Source organism: Taeniopygia guttata, chromosome 21 (genome assembly GCF_048771995.1).
Source record: "Taeniopygia guttata chromosome 21, bTaeGut7.mat, whole genome shotgun sequence".
In the NCBI taxonomy this organism is placed as follows: domain Eukaryota; kingdom Metazoa; phylum Chordata; class Aves; order Passeriformes; family Estrildidae; genus Taeniopygia; species Taeniopygia guttata.
The window spans coordinates 870,358-886,864 of record NC_133046.1 but is presented as its reverse complement, the minus strand read 5'-3'; the positions used below and the strand labels follow the sequence as shown (position 1 = coordinate 886,864).

The following is a 16,507-nucleotide window of genomic DNA, read 5'->3' as shown; positions in this document are numbered from 1 at the left end:
AGAACACAGCAAAAGGCCGGCAAAACACAACAAAGCTCCAGCAGAACACCAGCAAAAAAAAAAAAAGAAAAACCAAAAAAAAAACCCACAAAAAAAACAGGGAAAAAAAAAATCCAGCCAAAAACCAGCCTACACAGCCCAAAATCCCTCCCTGGGCATCCCTGGAGCTCTGGCAGCCTCGGCCGTGCCATGCCCCAGGGAGCCTGGGGAGTGCCCAGCACCCTCTGGGGAAGAGCCTGATGCCCACATGAGGCTCCCCTGGCACAAACCATACCCTGCCCTCGCTCAGTCGCTGCCCAGGGCGTGCAGAGATCAGTGCCTGTTCCTCCAGGAGGATGCTGCAGGCTGGGATGAGTCCCTCGGTCTCCCCAGGGTCACTCCTCAGCCCCAGCTCTGAGGGGAAAAGGCTTCAAACCCCTCCCAGCAGCACCACAAGGGTCTGCAACAAGGCAGGGAGCTGGCACTGGAAAGGAAATCACCCCGTTTATGCTCTGATCCCTCAGCACCGGCATCTGCTGTTCTCACAGAGCTGGAAGCAGTACTCCAACAATCGTGCTGTGCTTTTACATGAAAGTAAGAGGTTAAGATCTCTCCAAAATATGAGATTGACCCAGCCCCAAACTGTGTAGCTGTTTTTGTGATTAAAACGAAAGAAAACCTTCTCAGCACAATAAAATTGCTTAAAATTCAAGAGTTCCAAGTTATGTCAGCATCATTTATTAAAAAAGGCATAAATGTAAAAGCTCTTCATAGACAAATATTTGTGCTGGGAGTAAACTGTAGTTTTAAGCTTAACTATGGTAGGGCTCTTCACTGTTGCATTTCCATCTGTACAAATTTAACCACGGAAATGAATTCTGTGGAGTAACAGTGAATATTTCATCTTAATGAATTTAAAAGGCACATCATTTTCCCCTCTCTCTTCTATTGTTTAGTGCAATTACTTAGGGATTGTATTATGAGGCCAAATGATAGGCAAGGGAGGAAGAACAACCCACCCAGTCTTTTGGCCAAGACCTCCTGCGTGTCCTCCGGGACTGTGCTGCAGAGCTGGTCCATCTTCCCGACACAAATCCCTCCCTTCCTATCAGCCCTAGCTGTACTATCAGTCCAAGCAGGGCTGCACTGTTTAAAATTTAGTTTCCTCCTCAAAGGAGCTAACGAGGAACTTGTGCAAGGGGCACAAGCACAGAACAAGCACGGAACCACAGATATCTAAGGGGAGGCAGTAAGTCTTGCAGTGTAAGGACTTGGGAAATCCTCGAGTGGCTCAGAAATACTCCCAAAATGAAATGAACCATCAGGAGTAGCTCATAATACTGCAGCAACAGTATGTGTGTCACTTCCATTTAACTGTTAATTCATGAATGGACACAGGCACAGTCCTGGTAAAGTGAATGGAATCTTTGTGATCAGACAGCAGTAGTTTCATCACCTTACTGATAATTAAGCTACAAAGGGTCTAGTAATTAAGTCTTTACCTACCTTCCATGAAAATGACTTTCTGCAGAAGCTGGAGAAGAGAAAAGAACAGTGAATAATTCCTTTAGATTGACTTTGACAAACAGAGGAAGGTTTTTGGTTATTTTTAAATTCAGGTATCGTTTTGGAAAAAGCTACTTCAAATTCTGCCCTCATGTAATAGGCTTACTCCATACTCAGTGACATCAATGGGATTGCTCACAGAGCATCACCTAAAAATGGTAACTCTTTACAGGGTTTAAGGAATCAAGGGCTAGTGAATTTTAAAAATTCTATTAGAGAGAGGAAAAAAAAAGGATTTAATTATACTAATTCAGAGATTCTGTTATCTCCCAATATAGCTTACTAACCCCTGATCAAATTAAGACTAATTACGTCAGGATTGGTAGCAAAACTTAAAGGACAAAACCAAAAATCCTGCAGAATTCCTGATTTCCCATCATATTTAGGCAAAACAAAAATTTGATCACTTTCTCTTGCTTTCTCTTTTACCCAGGCCCAGACTTCTTAAAGGGGTTGGAGTTCCCTCCCCTCATTCTCAAAAGACATCAGCAGTCTACACATTTGACTGACATTTTAGAATCGAGCTAGTGCACGGGAAGTATACAAGAATGCTAATTTAGGAAAGAAAATATCAGAAAATGTTTCAGAGTAGCAGCACAAGTGTCCTAGATCTCAAAAATAGAAACACTGTTTGACAGTTTTACCTCCTATACAGAGCCTGAAGCTTCTGCTGCTCATCATCTCCATTAAAAAAGCCATGTCAATTTTTACTCAGCTGTTTCCTATTTTAGCTTAGGAGGAATGTGATAAGTTAAATCCAAGAGGACATAATAGAAATCAGTTATTTTTTGCAGTTTTGCCTCATAATGAGGTACACACACATTCAACTCTCTCAAGCTCCTACATCATGCTGATGTCAAACCTGACCTCCAGTACCAGTCATCAGCTGGGGTCTACTGGGAACAAACAGGAAGGTTTGAATGCAGTTATCACCCATCGCATTGCTGCCACCAAATCCCAGCCTGAAGCTCCACCTGCTCACAGGCTCACTGGCTGTCCTTATGCTCTCAGGCCTGCACCAAAGCCATGTTTAAAAGCCACAACAGATCTGTTCATACCCAGTACCATAACCATGTATCCCAAATGCACAGGGCACACAGAACTTACTAAACTTACTAACAGAACTTACTAAAACTTACAGAACTTACTAAAAGCCTCCCACCATCATATTGCCAGTGCAAGTGGCTTTTTTAAGAAATGCTGATGTGCACAGTTCGTACCCTCCAAAAAAAGAAACAAGTCTGTCCTACTTGAACACACCAGGGTGTTCACACAGCAGTGAACGATGCACCCTGAAAAAAACCAGAACTACTCTCAAACTTATTTGGACACTTAGGCTATTACAGCGCTCAAAAGCAACATGACCCAGTTGTAAGAAGACAGTTTCCAATGTCCAAGCCAGTTCTCCTGTTTTAATACAGTTTTAATGAACATCAGTCCAAGAGATCACTTGATATATGAGGTACATTCCTTGACCACATATGGCTGTGCTTAAGGAAAAGGACAAACATATAATTAAATTAAATAGTGTAATTTAATTTAGTAGTTTAATTATCAAGTTAAAAAAAATTATAATTAACTATTAACATTAATGACTTGAGACCTTTTAGAAAGCATGAGTCCAAAAGGAAATATCCACAGTTGGTCACAGACTTGTAGTGTTTCCACCAGCAACAGTCTCTTAAAGGACTATTTGTTCAAGGAAGAAATTGGTCTTCAGTCTGTAAGAGGAAGCTTGGCTCTGCTACTTTGCGTGCTCTTCCAAGAGATACACAATTAACTCGTAGGTGGACAAGACAATGGCTGTGTTTGGTATCTGCCGGATGAGCTGGGCAAAGAGTCCTCTGTAGAAGGCCAGGTACCCCTCCTCCCGAGCCACCAGCCGGGCTGTCTGCACGAAGGCCTTGTACTTGGTGCCCTCCTCTCGCAGCCGGGTCCGGATCACCTCTGCACAACAGGGAACCAGAGCCCACAGTTACCAAGGAGAAACGTGCCACACCAGGAAAGCTCCTGCTGCAAACCCCAGGGACAGGGAAACCTTCTGGACAGCTGCCAGCCAGCACACCCAGCCATGGAACCCTGGACATGCTGCCCTTCAGGCAAGAGGAAGAGTTAAAGAGGAGTCATTGGCTCACTGGAGCTAATACAGATCTAAATGCTTTACTGATGCTCACAGAATCAATATTGCTCCTTCTACACAACCATGTAATTCACATCTATCCAAAAAGACTAACATCATTCAGTCCCCAAGTGCTTCCCACAACCTGACCACAGAATCCTGTGGGTACGTACCCAGCTGAGGCTACTGGGGAGAACAGAAACATTAGGCAATCAGATTTTTGGTGGTTTTTGAGTTGTTTTTAAACTAGCAAGTCCCAGTCGCCAGCCACATGTCTAACTAGGAACAGTGGGACCAGTACTGAAAATGCCAGTGCAGAAGCCACAGTAACAAGCATTTGGCCCTTCAAACAACTAAGGGTTTTACAGCCCTAGACCCAGCATTTGTCTTGGATTCCAGACAACAGCTGCTGTACTGCACTCATAAATGGAAGGGTCAACATACCATGAGGATAAGCAATACAGGAGGCACAGCCCTTGGAAACAGCAGCAGCAATCATCAGTCCAAAGAAGCTTGTTGAGGTCCTCTCGGTCCCATTAGAAGAAGGGGGCAGCTGGACTTCCTTTAAGTGCTTTTTTAAACTTTCATAAATAGCAAAGCAGATAATGGTCTCAGAAATCCCTGCATAGGAGGCAGTCAGGCCCCTATAGAAACCACGGACACCTTCTGTCTGGTAAACATATCTAGCACACTGCAAAGCATTCATTGGTTTGGAGCCCCTCACTCTAAAAAACAAACAGAACACAGCATACCATGAGTCAAGAAAAAGAATTAATATTGAAAGAAACCCTTATGGCTTTCAATACTTTCTATAACTACAGAAATGGTTCTCTAAGTTTTACTCCAAAATTCTCCTAGGAAAGCTGCACAGAGCAGGACTACAAAGCTAAGAGTGCACACTTGGCTTTGCTACTTCACTAATATACACTCATAATTCCTTCAGCTCAAGTTCAATCTAGTCTGTCACAGCTCACACCAAGGCCTTAAAAGACAATAAGCACTGAAGATACACTGCTTTGTGTCAAACTGGTGATTGCATTTAAAGCCATCTTCAGCAGGCCAAGAGACAGAGGTCTGCTGCATGAGACATGATCCTTCATTTTAAGAGGCAGCAGTCAGTTCACAGGTGCCACCCTGCAAAGTGCTGGAATTAAGTCTTATAAATTATTTATAAAGTTGTCGTGCCTTATAAGATCCTTTTTATCTGACCTAGCATGTCCTTGCAGGAAGGAATTTCCATTCTAAGCAGTCAGGTTATTAGCAGAGTCCCTTACTGCTTTGATAACCACCAGTGACTGTGAAGCATTCAGCTAAAAGCAATTGCTGTCAGATTCCCTCTGTGTTCTGATGTGTGGTTAACAGCAACACAGTGGTGAAGGAGGCAAAAGAACATTAAAGCACTGCAGCAGATCCTTATTGCCTGTAGAAGTTATATGAAATAAACTGCTGTGTGCTCATCCCAGTTTGAAGGCAGCACCCTTTCTGTTACCTCCTGAGCAGCCCTCCTGTCTGACCTGGGATCAGGGGCCTTGGCTGGCTGCAGGAACACTCACCTGTCTGATCTGGGAGCACTGCAGGTGATGCTGCCAAGAGACACACACTTCACCCTCATGCTCAGCCTCCCACGTGAGCTCTCACAGCCCTCCCACAGCTTCTACCACTGCTGTATCACAACATTCTGCCCTCAACACATTTGTCCTCATCTTCAACCCCAGAACTACAGAGGATTCTGTAAGCAACACAGAGAAAAATAATGCTATGCTAAACTAAAGATTTACAGTGAAACCAGAGGCTGAACCTAGCCCAGCACTCAAGGCAATTCCCACATCCTTCTCAATAGTTTCTGTGCATCAAACTGAAATAAGACACACAGAACATGAACTTCTAGTCTGACCACACAGAAACATGGCTTGAAAAGTGGAACTGACAGTCAGGGAAAAACTGGGCAAGACCTATCAAAGCACCAAGAGCCATGAGTAAAACCACAATGGTTCAGTTTTCCAGAAGCTCCTGTAGCCACCCAGAGGCTCCCGTTACCCCCGTCAGTCACTCACTTCCGTTCCAGCTGCATTCTCGTTTTCACCATCCATATAGGGTTCATCAGGGAATTTGTGATAAAGGCTGAAAAAACACGACCAGAAGTGCAGCTGAAGCCAGGCCATTGTATTGCCATGAGCCTTACACCCTGTGCAGTGAAACACTTTCAAAAGCCACACAGGTGCACAGCTTCCAATTTCATGTTAAAATCCAGGAAGCATCAGCCCATGGATTCCTCCTTTTTGCACGTATTTTATTATGTGTGTCATGCTCCTAAAGGCTGTTGCAGACAAGATCCCTTCCTTACTGCTGGATTTGGAATTCCAGCTCAAAGGAAACCCGTGGGGACACAAACCTGACTTGGACTCGTGTTCCCCAGGGCTGTAGGTGGTGCCATTGAGCTGCTCATTAACAGAACCCACCCCTAATTAAGGACTTTGGGAGTGATTATTTTTAGTGACCACTCTGGTGACTGATGACTGAACTAAGGGAGCTCTTCTGCAGTATTTTTCCTAAAAGGACAAACTATTTTTTCCCAGCCTGGTAGGAAAAATACAACATCCTGAAACAATTTGGCAAAAGCAGTATCAGAAGTTTAATGGTGTTTACTAGTATTTTTTCCTTGCATTAAGAGACATGACCAGAGCATTGCAGTTGGGGAAAAAAAAAACATCCTAAACTAGTAAACAACAATCTAGAAATATTTCCATGCTGAACAGAAAAACAGCTCGTCTGTAGACAAAGCCAGCTGCAAACTCCTGGGTTTTGGCATATAGCACCTCAGATTAAGGGCACATTTTCAGCACCTGCCACACACTGGCCTCTGTTCTTGGAATTACAAACATTACCTGCAGAACCTGCAGAACAGATGTGCACAATGTTGCTGTTGGGCACAAACATGCTGTTAAACTGCTCTTTGGCTTTGGAGTAGCATGCAAAATAGACAGCTCTGTGGGGGGAAAAAAAAGAAGAAAAGCAATATAAACCAGACAATGTCAAACTAGACAATTAGTGCTCTTTGCCCAGCCCCCTGAAAACCAGAACTCTCTGAGGAGGCCTCCACATGACCACTTCCATCTGCATGGACACAGGGGTTTTTGTTTTCTTTCCTCCCTCACACTGCAGTGCCACAGTTTGACACCCACAGGGCAGGAAGATTTTGCTGTGGGAGGCAGCAGAGTGCTGCAGACACCACAAGTGGGTTCCATGGAGAAGCAGAGTCCTGGATCCAGAGCCCTGCTGCAGAGGCTACCTGTACAGAAACAGGATTCCCTGCTTCTGCGGGGGGACATCCCACCTACGAGGCCAGAGAGGGAGCTCACCTCTCTTCAGGCTCCTTTCTGACTGGAAAACTGCTTCAGTTTGAGGCAGAGAACACCTGCCAATATCCAAACTGCTAATGAGTTTTATAATTTCCTAGACACAGAGATCCTCAGCCCTGCCAAGAACAGGACAGTCACAGGGAGAGACCTTTGAGGTGCTGTAAGACTTCCAAATACAAGCAAACTTTGGTGCTGCTGAAAGAGGGACACAAATCCCTTTTGGGGCTCGGTGGCAGCAATGAGACTCCTTCTCCTTCAGCTGCAGTTTTTAATTTGAGAAGAATTTAGGCAAGCAAGGCCCAGAGAGCAACGCCTCTGCCCTGGCATGCAGCTCCCACTCACTGCTAGGGAGGCACTGCTATGTGCTCAAGGGAAGCAGGACATTAGAATAATGCAATTATTAACCTACAGACTTCTCTGCACTGCTTTCTCTTCCTTTTCAAGCTCTTGCAATGGCTTAGAACTCAAGTGGCTCTTGCAATGACTTAGAACTCAAGTATACTTGGCATTTAAGTGCCTTGTTTACTCTGCAACTTCCAGTGTCATAGAAGTGTAAACCAGATTTTTATCAGTATTTCTTGGTGCGTACACTGAGCAGAATGCAGACACATGTCTCAGTTTACAGATGGGATAACTTCATGGCCTATTATTTTGAATCACACATGCACTGTAACATTTGTGATGGCACCTTAAACACAGCTTTTAGCAAGAGTTTAACTATTTACCTTGATGGTGCAACTCCAACCAAGTTTGGACCCAGCCCTCGGAAGAGTGACCTTGGTCCTTCTTTTTCCAGAATTGACCTTAAAATAAAAAACAAACAGGGAGGGAGAAGACAGTATTTGGATTAAAAGTTAGTTTATTGTTCTGTCAGGCAGAGAGCCAAAAGATCTACACAAAAGCAAAGACTATGACTTGTGGAGCTGTTAGATTTTAATCTACATGATATACTTCAAAATAAGTGGAATTATACACTGAGTAAAAACCACTGTACCATAAAATTCAGTGCTCTACAGGCAAATGGGTGTCAAATGGCACGAGGTTATAATTTCCATTCTTTGAAAGCTGTCAGGAATTGAAGTTTCATGGAGGACCCAGTGATAGCTGACTCTGATGAACAAAGAATATTTTTTGTGTTCTCTGCATCTAAGCAATTCAGAAGTTTGCTTCCTGCACGGAGACATGGAAAAATAAATCCTTTTCCCTTTGACAATTACCCAGGGATGTGCTTTTCCCCCCAAGAAGGCTGAATGTGGCAATCCCACAACAAACAATGTGAGTGCACAGTGTGGCAGACAGCAGCTCTCTGAACTGAGCTCACCATGGGAAAAGCAGGCAGGAAATTCCGGGTGCTCTGAGCAGTTCCCTGCACCCATGGGAGCTGCAGGCTTTCAGTTTGCTCCCTGGTCACTGGCACTGCTCAGAGTGCTCCCCACAGATCTCAACCCAACCTCCTTAGACAGGAGGAGACACATGAGCTTCTGAAACACTTTTGTTTTCTGCAGCAGAGCTGAACTTTCTGCATAAACTCCTGGGCTGAGTGTTTCCAAGGAGACAGATCCACCAACTACTTGTTCTTTGTCACTTAACAGTCACGACTGCAGCTTCCAGCTGGGCTAACTCATCAGAATCTTAAATGGATTAGACAAAACCTGCCTGTCCTTCTGGAGTGCTTTCTATCAGCAGCAGGCTGAACCTGCCCTCTGGGTTTTCTTTCTATTTACAATAGTCAAGGCCTTTACACTTAACACCTTTAACTCTCACAGAGCTGTTTTACTGGCAGGGCTCCTTCCTTAGCTATACAATTTTCCAAACCATGAGGTCCAAGTCCTGTCCAGTTTGGCAATGATCAGGACTGAGAAAGGGATGAAAGAGTAAAAGCAAGGGACCGAACTTCACTTCTTTCTTCAAACACTTTTATTTCTAAGGTCATAATCAATAGCATTATCTGCTCCTCACAGATGCTGCCTGCAAGGGAATGACAGCAGAAATACTTTGCTCTCACTTCTCAAGCATCTAAAGTAATCGGGTTGAAAACTTGGCAATACACACAGCTAAGCAATTCCTGAAGTGAAATGAAATCAAGATCCCAGTCACCAAACTTAATGAGCTTAATAAATATATTAAAAGGCTGACCTATTTTAAACCATTTCTTCTGTCCCTAAAAATAAAAAGACAACCCCAGAAAAAGATGGGCCCAGAGGATGAATTAAGATCTTTCTGCCTTAAAAGTTATCACTTTCTTTAGTTGCAGCTGCCTAAAGTCCAGGGCTGCAAGGTGAAAAGATAGCAAAGGAAAGGGCATTAAAATCAAAGCAACTGGCACTGCCTTATGCACTCAGTCACGAATTGCTCTAGACTCACCTCTGAGTAGACAAAGAAATGTTTGGCAGGGGAGAGCAGGCTGTTTACAATACAGAAACTCAAGTCCCAGAATGACTCCAGCCAGAGAGCTCTGCAGAGAATTTGAATTAGCACTCCAGTGTTATATAACTGTGCAGCTTCTCCCCAGGCAGTCTGCCAGGCGTGCTGGCCTTACATAAAATCATTCAGCTTGCTCTGCTGGTCGCTATTTTCCTTGGCACTCCTGCCACCTGATCTCAGCAGGACCTCTGCATCACTCTGGGCTGCCCAAACAAACTCAGTCCATCTGCAGGAGGTCTGACCATAAATCCACGGTGCTTTGGTATTAACATACAGTAGCTGAGATTGTCAGAGATGCTGGTAGCACTTTGAGCAGCTGTTAGATAATTTCACATTTCCTCTTCTTTATGAACAGCCATCTGAAAGGCAGCAGCTAGAGCATCACACACCTCAGGCTGAACCACTCGAGGCTTTTAACAGGGACTAAGACAGGTATAGCCAGGACTGATGCACAATAATGATCAGCAGAGACAACACCTCACAGCAGGACAGCTCAGAAGATAAAAGCCCCCAGCATCCCCACAGGATATTCTATTTTAGTGCAGTGGAACTGGGATCAGTGTGTCAGGAATGGTGAATGAGAGGAGGAGCAGCACTCACTTGAGAACACTGAAGAGCCCGGGGGACACAGACGTTGGCCTGACCATTCCTTCCCCACTGATGGTCCCCAGCTGCACCTGGGGGTAGTAGACAGTCCTGAAGGCCAGTTTTGAAGATTGAAGCCTCGTCTTTATCACCTCTAAGGGACACGTAAAGATGGCTCCAACTGTTCCTCCACACCTGCAAGGCACAATTCCAAGAGAAGGCAGAATGTGACAAACGGTGCTGCACGGATGTGCACAGAAATTCATCTGAAGACTGGTCTCGTTATTCCACACTGGACAAGTCTTTGGGAAACAGGCAGCTTTGGCACCAGGCAGGCAGGCTGTTCCCATGCCCTGGGGGAGGGATGGCTCTGGTAAACACAAAGGTGATACCAGCACCAACAAACGTCCCTGACTGCCCATGGGGTCAGGGGACCAGTGCCTGCTCCCACATCCTGGGATTCTGCCTGTAAAACCTTCCATGGCATCCACCTTTCAGAGGCTGCTGTCCTAAAACAGACACAGCCTTGGATGGATTTTTCCTATGGGAAGCAGGAAGCTGCCAGATGAGAACAAGCCACTGGGGATTAGGAGACTAGAGAATGAAAAAAATAATACAATTCTTCACCATTTCAGTACTTATGACTAAAGAACTGCCTTCAGAAGTGGCAAATATCAAAACTACACTAAGCTAGGCACTCTTAAGAACAATAGATGTCAACTTTTTTTAGGGGGGAAGGAGGGAAGGAAGCAGCAAGGGTGAGGAGGAGGGCTGGCAAACAGAATAATAGGGCAGAAATGCTCCTAAAGAACAGACTTCCCATACTCTGGTAACAGAGGGACAAAAATGAAATATTATACAAACATGACCCTATAATAGGCTATATTCATCTTAATACAATCAGACTGAGCCTCAAAAAAAGCACATTGGGCCAAGAATATAAAGTGTATGAGTCCTAATTTTAATTTTTATCAGTGATCTGGAAAGTGACTGGTCAAACTATTTTTCTCTCTGCTGCTGTTCCTCTTAGGTAATTGAATGTTCCTTCTGGCAAACTTTATGATTAAACATAATGCTGAGGTTGGCTAAAAGGTAATATAGCTACATTTTATTACTCAAACACAGTGGGATTTAGAAAGACTTAACTAAATATTTCAGGTTTCTTGCACGGGCATTTACTACAGCTCAGCTGACTAGGAAATATTTCCTTTGTTTGCACAAGTGTCCAAGCATGTGATTGCTTCAGAAACTCGTGTTTACTATCTTCCTTAGAAAACACCAGGGGGCAACAACTTAAATCTCTTTGATGTTCATGTGAAATTGCAATTTTGGTAGTTTTCCATGAAAGGGAGATGAATTTAAAAAAAGCAATTGTACCCTTTTTTTGTGTATAGAAACCCACATTTCTTGCTAAAGAACATTGCATGCACTAATTTGGGAACAGAGTTCCACAGAAGGACATCAGTAACGGTATTAGTGGGTATTTTCTAAAGCCCCTTCCAGACATAACTACCTCACTAGGAGAATCTTTTTTTAAACACAAGGAAAAGGGCAATAAAAGAATGGCAAAAAGATTCAAGCTGTAGCTGCCCACCAGCTCATGAATGCAGCTTATTTTGCCTGCAGAACCATCTATTTTATATGAGCAGAAACCATTCTCTGCCAAAGCTCCAGAGTCCCCACACGTGCATTAACAGCGTGGCCACCCAGGCTGTGCAACCACAGAAATTCAGGCTCAAAAGGACACCCCAGACCTCATGGCCAGGGAACACAACTTCCTCACCACAGCTTTCAGGTTCTGCAAGATTCTGTCCAAGTCCAGCCCAAACTGTGCTTTTCAAATGCAAATGCACCCACCAGAAGAAACTGCTTTTGTGGAGACTGGTGATATGATTTAACAGCTTTATTCAGTTCCTCTTCTTGCTGAAAGGGATGGAAACCTAAACTAGGGACAATCCACAATGACAGGCACTGTAGGAAAGAGCTTTGCCTTCATCCCTTTGAAAGCTTTACAATGTTGACTGGATCACGGAGCTGATGACAGAACTGAGTGCACAGCAGCTGGAATTGTGTCACCTGGCTCTGAAACACCAGTGCTCACAGACCTTATCAGGCCCCTGATTATTCTGTGTACTGAAGCGGGGCTTGGAGCTGAGCCCTCTGTGGGTCCACACAGCTCAGGAGGAAATGGCTTCAGCTCATCCTTCTCTCTCTTGTCAGGCCTCTCCCATTGCTGACACTTGTCTGAAATGACATTTCGGGGGAAGAGACCCCATCAGGAATGGCTTCTCCAGAAAAACCTTTCCTGTTCCCACAGTTCAGACATTACCTGGAACAGAAAGTGTCCCCCCACCGCTGCCTTTCCAACTGTGTCTATCCAATACAGACACACATATGTGCAATTAACTCCTGACTAATCAACACACTCCAGAGCAACTGCAGGTCTGGGGGAACTTCATTAAGGTAATTTGATTGCCTTAATTCCCAATTCCTTTATCTACCAAAGCTCCACTACTGTGCATTCAGTCTTCAGTCCCCATTTATTTCACATTAAAACACTAATTTGACAGTAACAATTCATAAATTCAGAGCACTGAAACTTTATTTTCTATTTCTGAACTACCAGCTGCTCAGTCTAGTGACTCCTTGCCCCACAGCTCTTTAGCCTCTCTGGCATATTCTCTCCCACATCAGCTGTCTTCTTGCCTTCCTAGCCCACTCCTTGCCTTTCAGCCTTTTAGTCTAATAATCCAGTTAATCTATGCAGCCTTTAATAGTTAAGTACTTCTGCTAATGCATATGCAATCCTCTGATACCCAGCATGATGAGTTAGTATCTGCAACACCAGTTTCAACAGCTCAGAGTTCATGTTGTCAGTGGAACATTTAAGAAAAAAAATAATTTACTTCCAGAAAGAGACAATGTTTAAAAAACATGCAGAGGACGCACATATCAGAATCCAATTCCCATTTTTCTCTTGCTGACAGGTTTCTACCTGTACAGAGTCCACCCCCAAAATATCAATGATCTGCATTTGAAATAAACTCTCAGCACCCACTAGCACAATTGATAGAGGTGCCAAGAATCTTAATGAAGACTCACTTCATCAGTCCTAGATTTAATCACTGAGCAATATTCTTAATACAAATATCAAGCCAATGCTGAATGTTAAAGGAAATCCTGCAGAACAAAGTCCTTCCAGTACAGTAGCACTGACAAGATCACAAAGATGATGGAGCTGCCTGGTTACAGCTCGTAACCAGCCTGACACATTCTGCTGTGTACCTGAAATTACATCGATTTTCTAAAACATGCCACATGCTCTAGAAACAGCAGAAACAGCAAAGCAGGTTCCACCTTTGATATTTCATTACTGCATTGTCCAGACTGTGAACCAAACACGCTTCTGCATTCTCAGATGCCAAAAGAAATACTGAGTTTTAGGACAATACAGACTGTTCCTAATGCTTTAATGTTATTAACCATTCCATCAATTTCCACCTAATCATTTGTTATCAGGTGTAGCTATTCCTGTAAGCATTCCCTGTGTTCCCTGAGCTGCCACACTGTTAATGAGGTAGGGAATGCACAGGAGCCTGAACCAGGAGCAGGGTGGGACAGTCAGTCCCAGCACAACTCACAGTCCTGGGCCACACACATATCTTCAGGTGAACACTGCTTCTCTCCACTTCACAGGTGGAAACAATTCCCAAACTGTTTGTCAGCATCAGCACACTGCTTAACATTCTTAGGAAATCTCTGTAGCAACCAGCATTCCTCCAGCTGGGAAAGCAACATGGAGTAACCTCTTTCCCCAACAAAAACAAGCGACAACTGCAGGGACAGGAGCCCTGAGCCGTGTCTGTTGTGCAGCTGGGGCATCCCCCCAGCCCTCAGAGCCACGCTCCCACCACACCACGAGGACCCTTTGGCTGCTGCTGCCACTGGAAGCCTGAAAAGGAACGAACAGAAACTAAAGGGCCAACGAGGCTGCCTGCCTGAATAAGCTGGTTAATAGGAAACCATCTATTTCAACAACTGGAGAGCACTCTGCAACACTCAAGTGCATTTCATCACTCCCAGCCTCTGAAGTGCTCAGCATTCTATTCTGGCCCCTCAGATTATCTCTGGCCTGCCTGCTTCTTGCACACACAACGACATGAGCTACTTCTTATCTGACACCACAGCCCATCCCCACCTTCCCAAAAACCATCATAATACCAAGAATGCCTCTATCAAAATTATTTCAAGTGAATGGGCTCCTTTTACATTCTCTGCAAAAACCACTTTTCAACTGAACAAAGCACTGGATCCTTGCAGAGGGCAGGGTACAGTAAATCACCAAAGAAGATGCTGACTTCCAGCACTAGATTAAAACACTGATGAGTTTAAAATTCTTATTTATTTATAGTCTGAGGAGTTACATGAGGACACCAGAAGCTCTGGATGGGCGCTGTTACTATCCAAACAAATTCCACGTGTACACTCAGGTCCAGCTTCTGGCCCAGGCTCAGGTACTGCTCTGATGCAAGTGGGGGAGGCAGAGGGGACAGAGGACTCAGTGCAGAGGCTGCGAGCCAGCAGAAGGGCAGTGTCTCTGAAAAACTTAAGATTGGTTTGGTTTAATATTATATTAAATAAACCTATGGCTCCAGGGACATGTCAGAGGAAACAGAAGTATCCTGTTAAGCAACAGAAAAACCAATGGTCTACTATCAGATTTAAACTAACCACAGGTTTCATGTTGGCTTCCTAACTACCATCAGCTGAGAAGCACTAAGGAGAATTCTCTTACTTAGATAATTCAAGCTGTTAAAAAATGAAAATAAACTATTTCTGACAAGGCCAGAAGCGCACTTAATCTGCACAACGAATTATTAAACCCTAATTTACACCATACAATTATCTGCCTAGACTACTGTTAAAACAACTGTAATAAGTTAATTTTCGAAGGCTTTCTGCTGGCGGTTTATGGGTTAGGGCTGTTACTTTTAGCTTTTAACACAGCAAACCCAACTGGCGGGCACAGTGGATCTGTCTGTGTGTCCTGCGGGCACAGCGGGGTCTGTCTGTCTGTCCCACGGGCACAGCGGGTCTGTCTATCCGTCTGTCTGTCCCATGGGCACAGCGGGTCTGTCTGTCTGTCCCACGGGCACAGTGGGTCTGTCTGTCTGTCTGTCCCATGGGCACAGCGGGGTCTGTCTGTCTGTCCCACGGGCACAGCGGGGTCTGTCTGTCCGTCTGTCTGTCCCATGGGCACAGCGGGTCTGTCTGTCTGTCCCACGGGCACAGTGGGTCTGTCTGTCTGTCTGTCCCATGGGCACAGCGGGGTCTGTCTGTCTGTCCCACGGGCACAGCGGGTCTGTCTGTCCGTCTGTCTGTCCCATGGGCACAGCGGGTCTGTCTGTCTGTCTGTCCCATGGGCACAGCGGGTCTGTCTGTCTGTCCCACGGGCACAGCGGGTCTGTCTGTCTGTCCGTCTGTCCGTGTGCTCCCACGGGCACAGCGGGTCTGTCTGTCGGTCTGTCTGTCTGTCCCACGGGCATAGCGGATCTGTCTGTCTGTCTGTCCGCCCCTCACACAGCGCTCGCGGCCCTGCCCCGGTGCCCCGCACTCACCCCCCGGCGAAGAGGTGCAGCAGGGTGTTCTCCTGCGGGCCGCCCGCCATGGCGGCGCGGCTGAGGCGGCTGAGGAGGATGAGGATGACGATGAGGAGGATGAAGATGAGGAGGATGAAGATGACGAGGAGGAGGATGAAGATGACGATGAGGAGGATGAGGGCGGTGCCGCCGTCCCCGCCGGGCCGCGCGCTCGTGACGCCGCCGGGGGGCGTGGCCGGCGGGCGCGCGTGACGTCACGGCAGCGAGCTCCGCCTCTCCGTGACGTCACGGGGCAGCGGAAGACCGAAAAAAAATTAATTAAAAAAAAATTAATTTTAAGGCTCATCTAACCCCAAACGTGCCCAGGATGTCTGGGGCTATTGCAGCGCTCTCGGGAGGTGGGCACAGGCTTCTTATGGGAGCGCTGCTGGTGACGAGTTGGCAGGGAGGCCTCGGCACGGGCCAGCGCGGCGAGATTTCCACCAAAATGATCCTTTTTTTACCAAAACGGTGCCTTTTTTACCAAAACGGTTCCTTTTCTCCCAAAACGGTTCATTTTTCATCAAAACGGTTCATTTTCAACCAAAACTGTCCCTTTTTCACCAAAACTGTCCCTTTCTCACCAAAACGCTCCCTTTCCCACGGGTTCTGCCCGCAGCGCCCTCTGGCCGGTCCCGGCTGGATCAGCTGCAGCCCGGTTAGCACGGCTCCAGCCCGGCTCCGGCCCGGTTAGCATGGCTCCGGCCCGGTTAGCCCGGCTCCGGCCCGGTTAGCCCGGCCCCAGCCCCGTTAGCCCGGCCCCAGCCCCGTTAGCCCGGCCCCAGCCCGGCTCCAGCCCGGTTAGCCCGGCTCCGGCCCGGTTAGCATGGCTCCAG

At 45.8% G+C, this 16,507-nt stretch overlaps 1 protein-coding gene across 4 annotated transcripts; it reads right to left on the bottom strand.

The window, feature by feature from the left end:
* Positions 1 to 2,937: 2,937 nt before the first annotated feature.
* On the bottom strand, positions 2,938 to 15,993 carry SLC25A33 (solute carrier family 25 member 33). Of its 4 annotated transcripts, XM_072917230.1 has the most exons (9): positions 15,796 to 15,993; positions 15,651 to 15,759; positions 12,138 to 12,276; positions 10,048 to 10,227; positions 7,749 to 7,826; positions 6,550 to 6,650; positions 5,719 to 5,785; positions 4,109 to 4,389; positions 2,938 to 3,492 (listed from the first exon to the last, which is right to left on the bottom strand). In XM_072917230.1, exons 1-9 carry the CDS (start codon positions 15,976 to 15,978, stop codon positions 3,290 to 3,292), a joined length of 1,341 nt encoding a protein of 446 aa, XP_072773331.1. In that variant the 5' UTR covers positions 15,979 to 15,993; the 3' UTR covers positions 2,938 to 3,289.
* Positions 15,994 to 16,507: the final 514 nt, after the last annotated feature.

Excerpts from the sequence above, each read along its gene's own strand:
- SLC25A33 (XM_072917229.1), bottom strand. The coding sequence starts at position 15,978 with ATGAGCCTTAAAATTAATTTTTTTTTAATTAATTTTTTTTCGGTCTTC. Across the intron at positions 6,651-7,748 it reads GTTGGAGTTGCACCATCAAG|AGCTGTCTATTTTGCATGCT; the intron begins GTAAATAGTTAA and ends TTCCCCCCACAG. Across the intron at positions 5,786-6,549 it reads CTGTTCTGCAGGTTCTGCAG|CCTTTATCACAAATTCCCTG; the intron begins GTAATGTTTGTA and ends GTGTTTTTTCAG.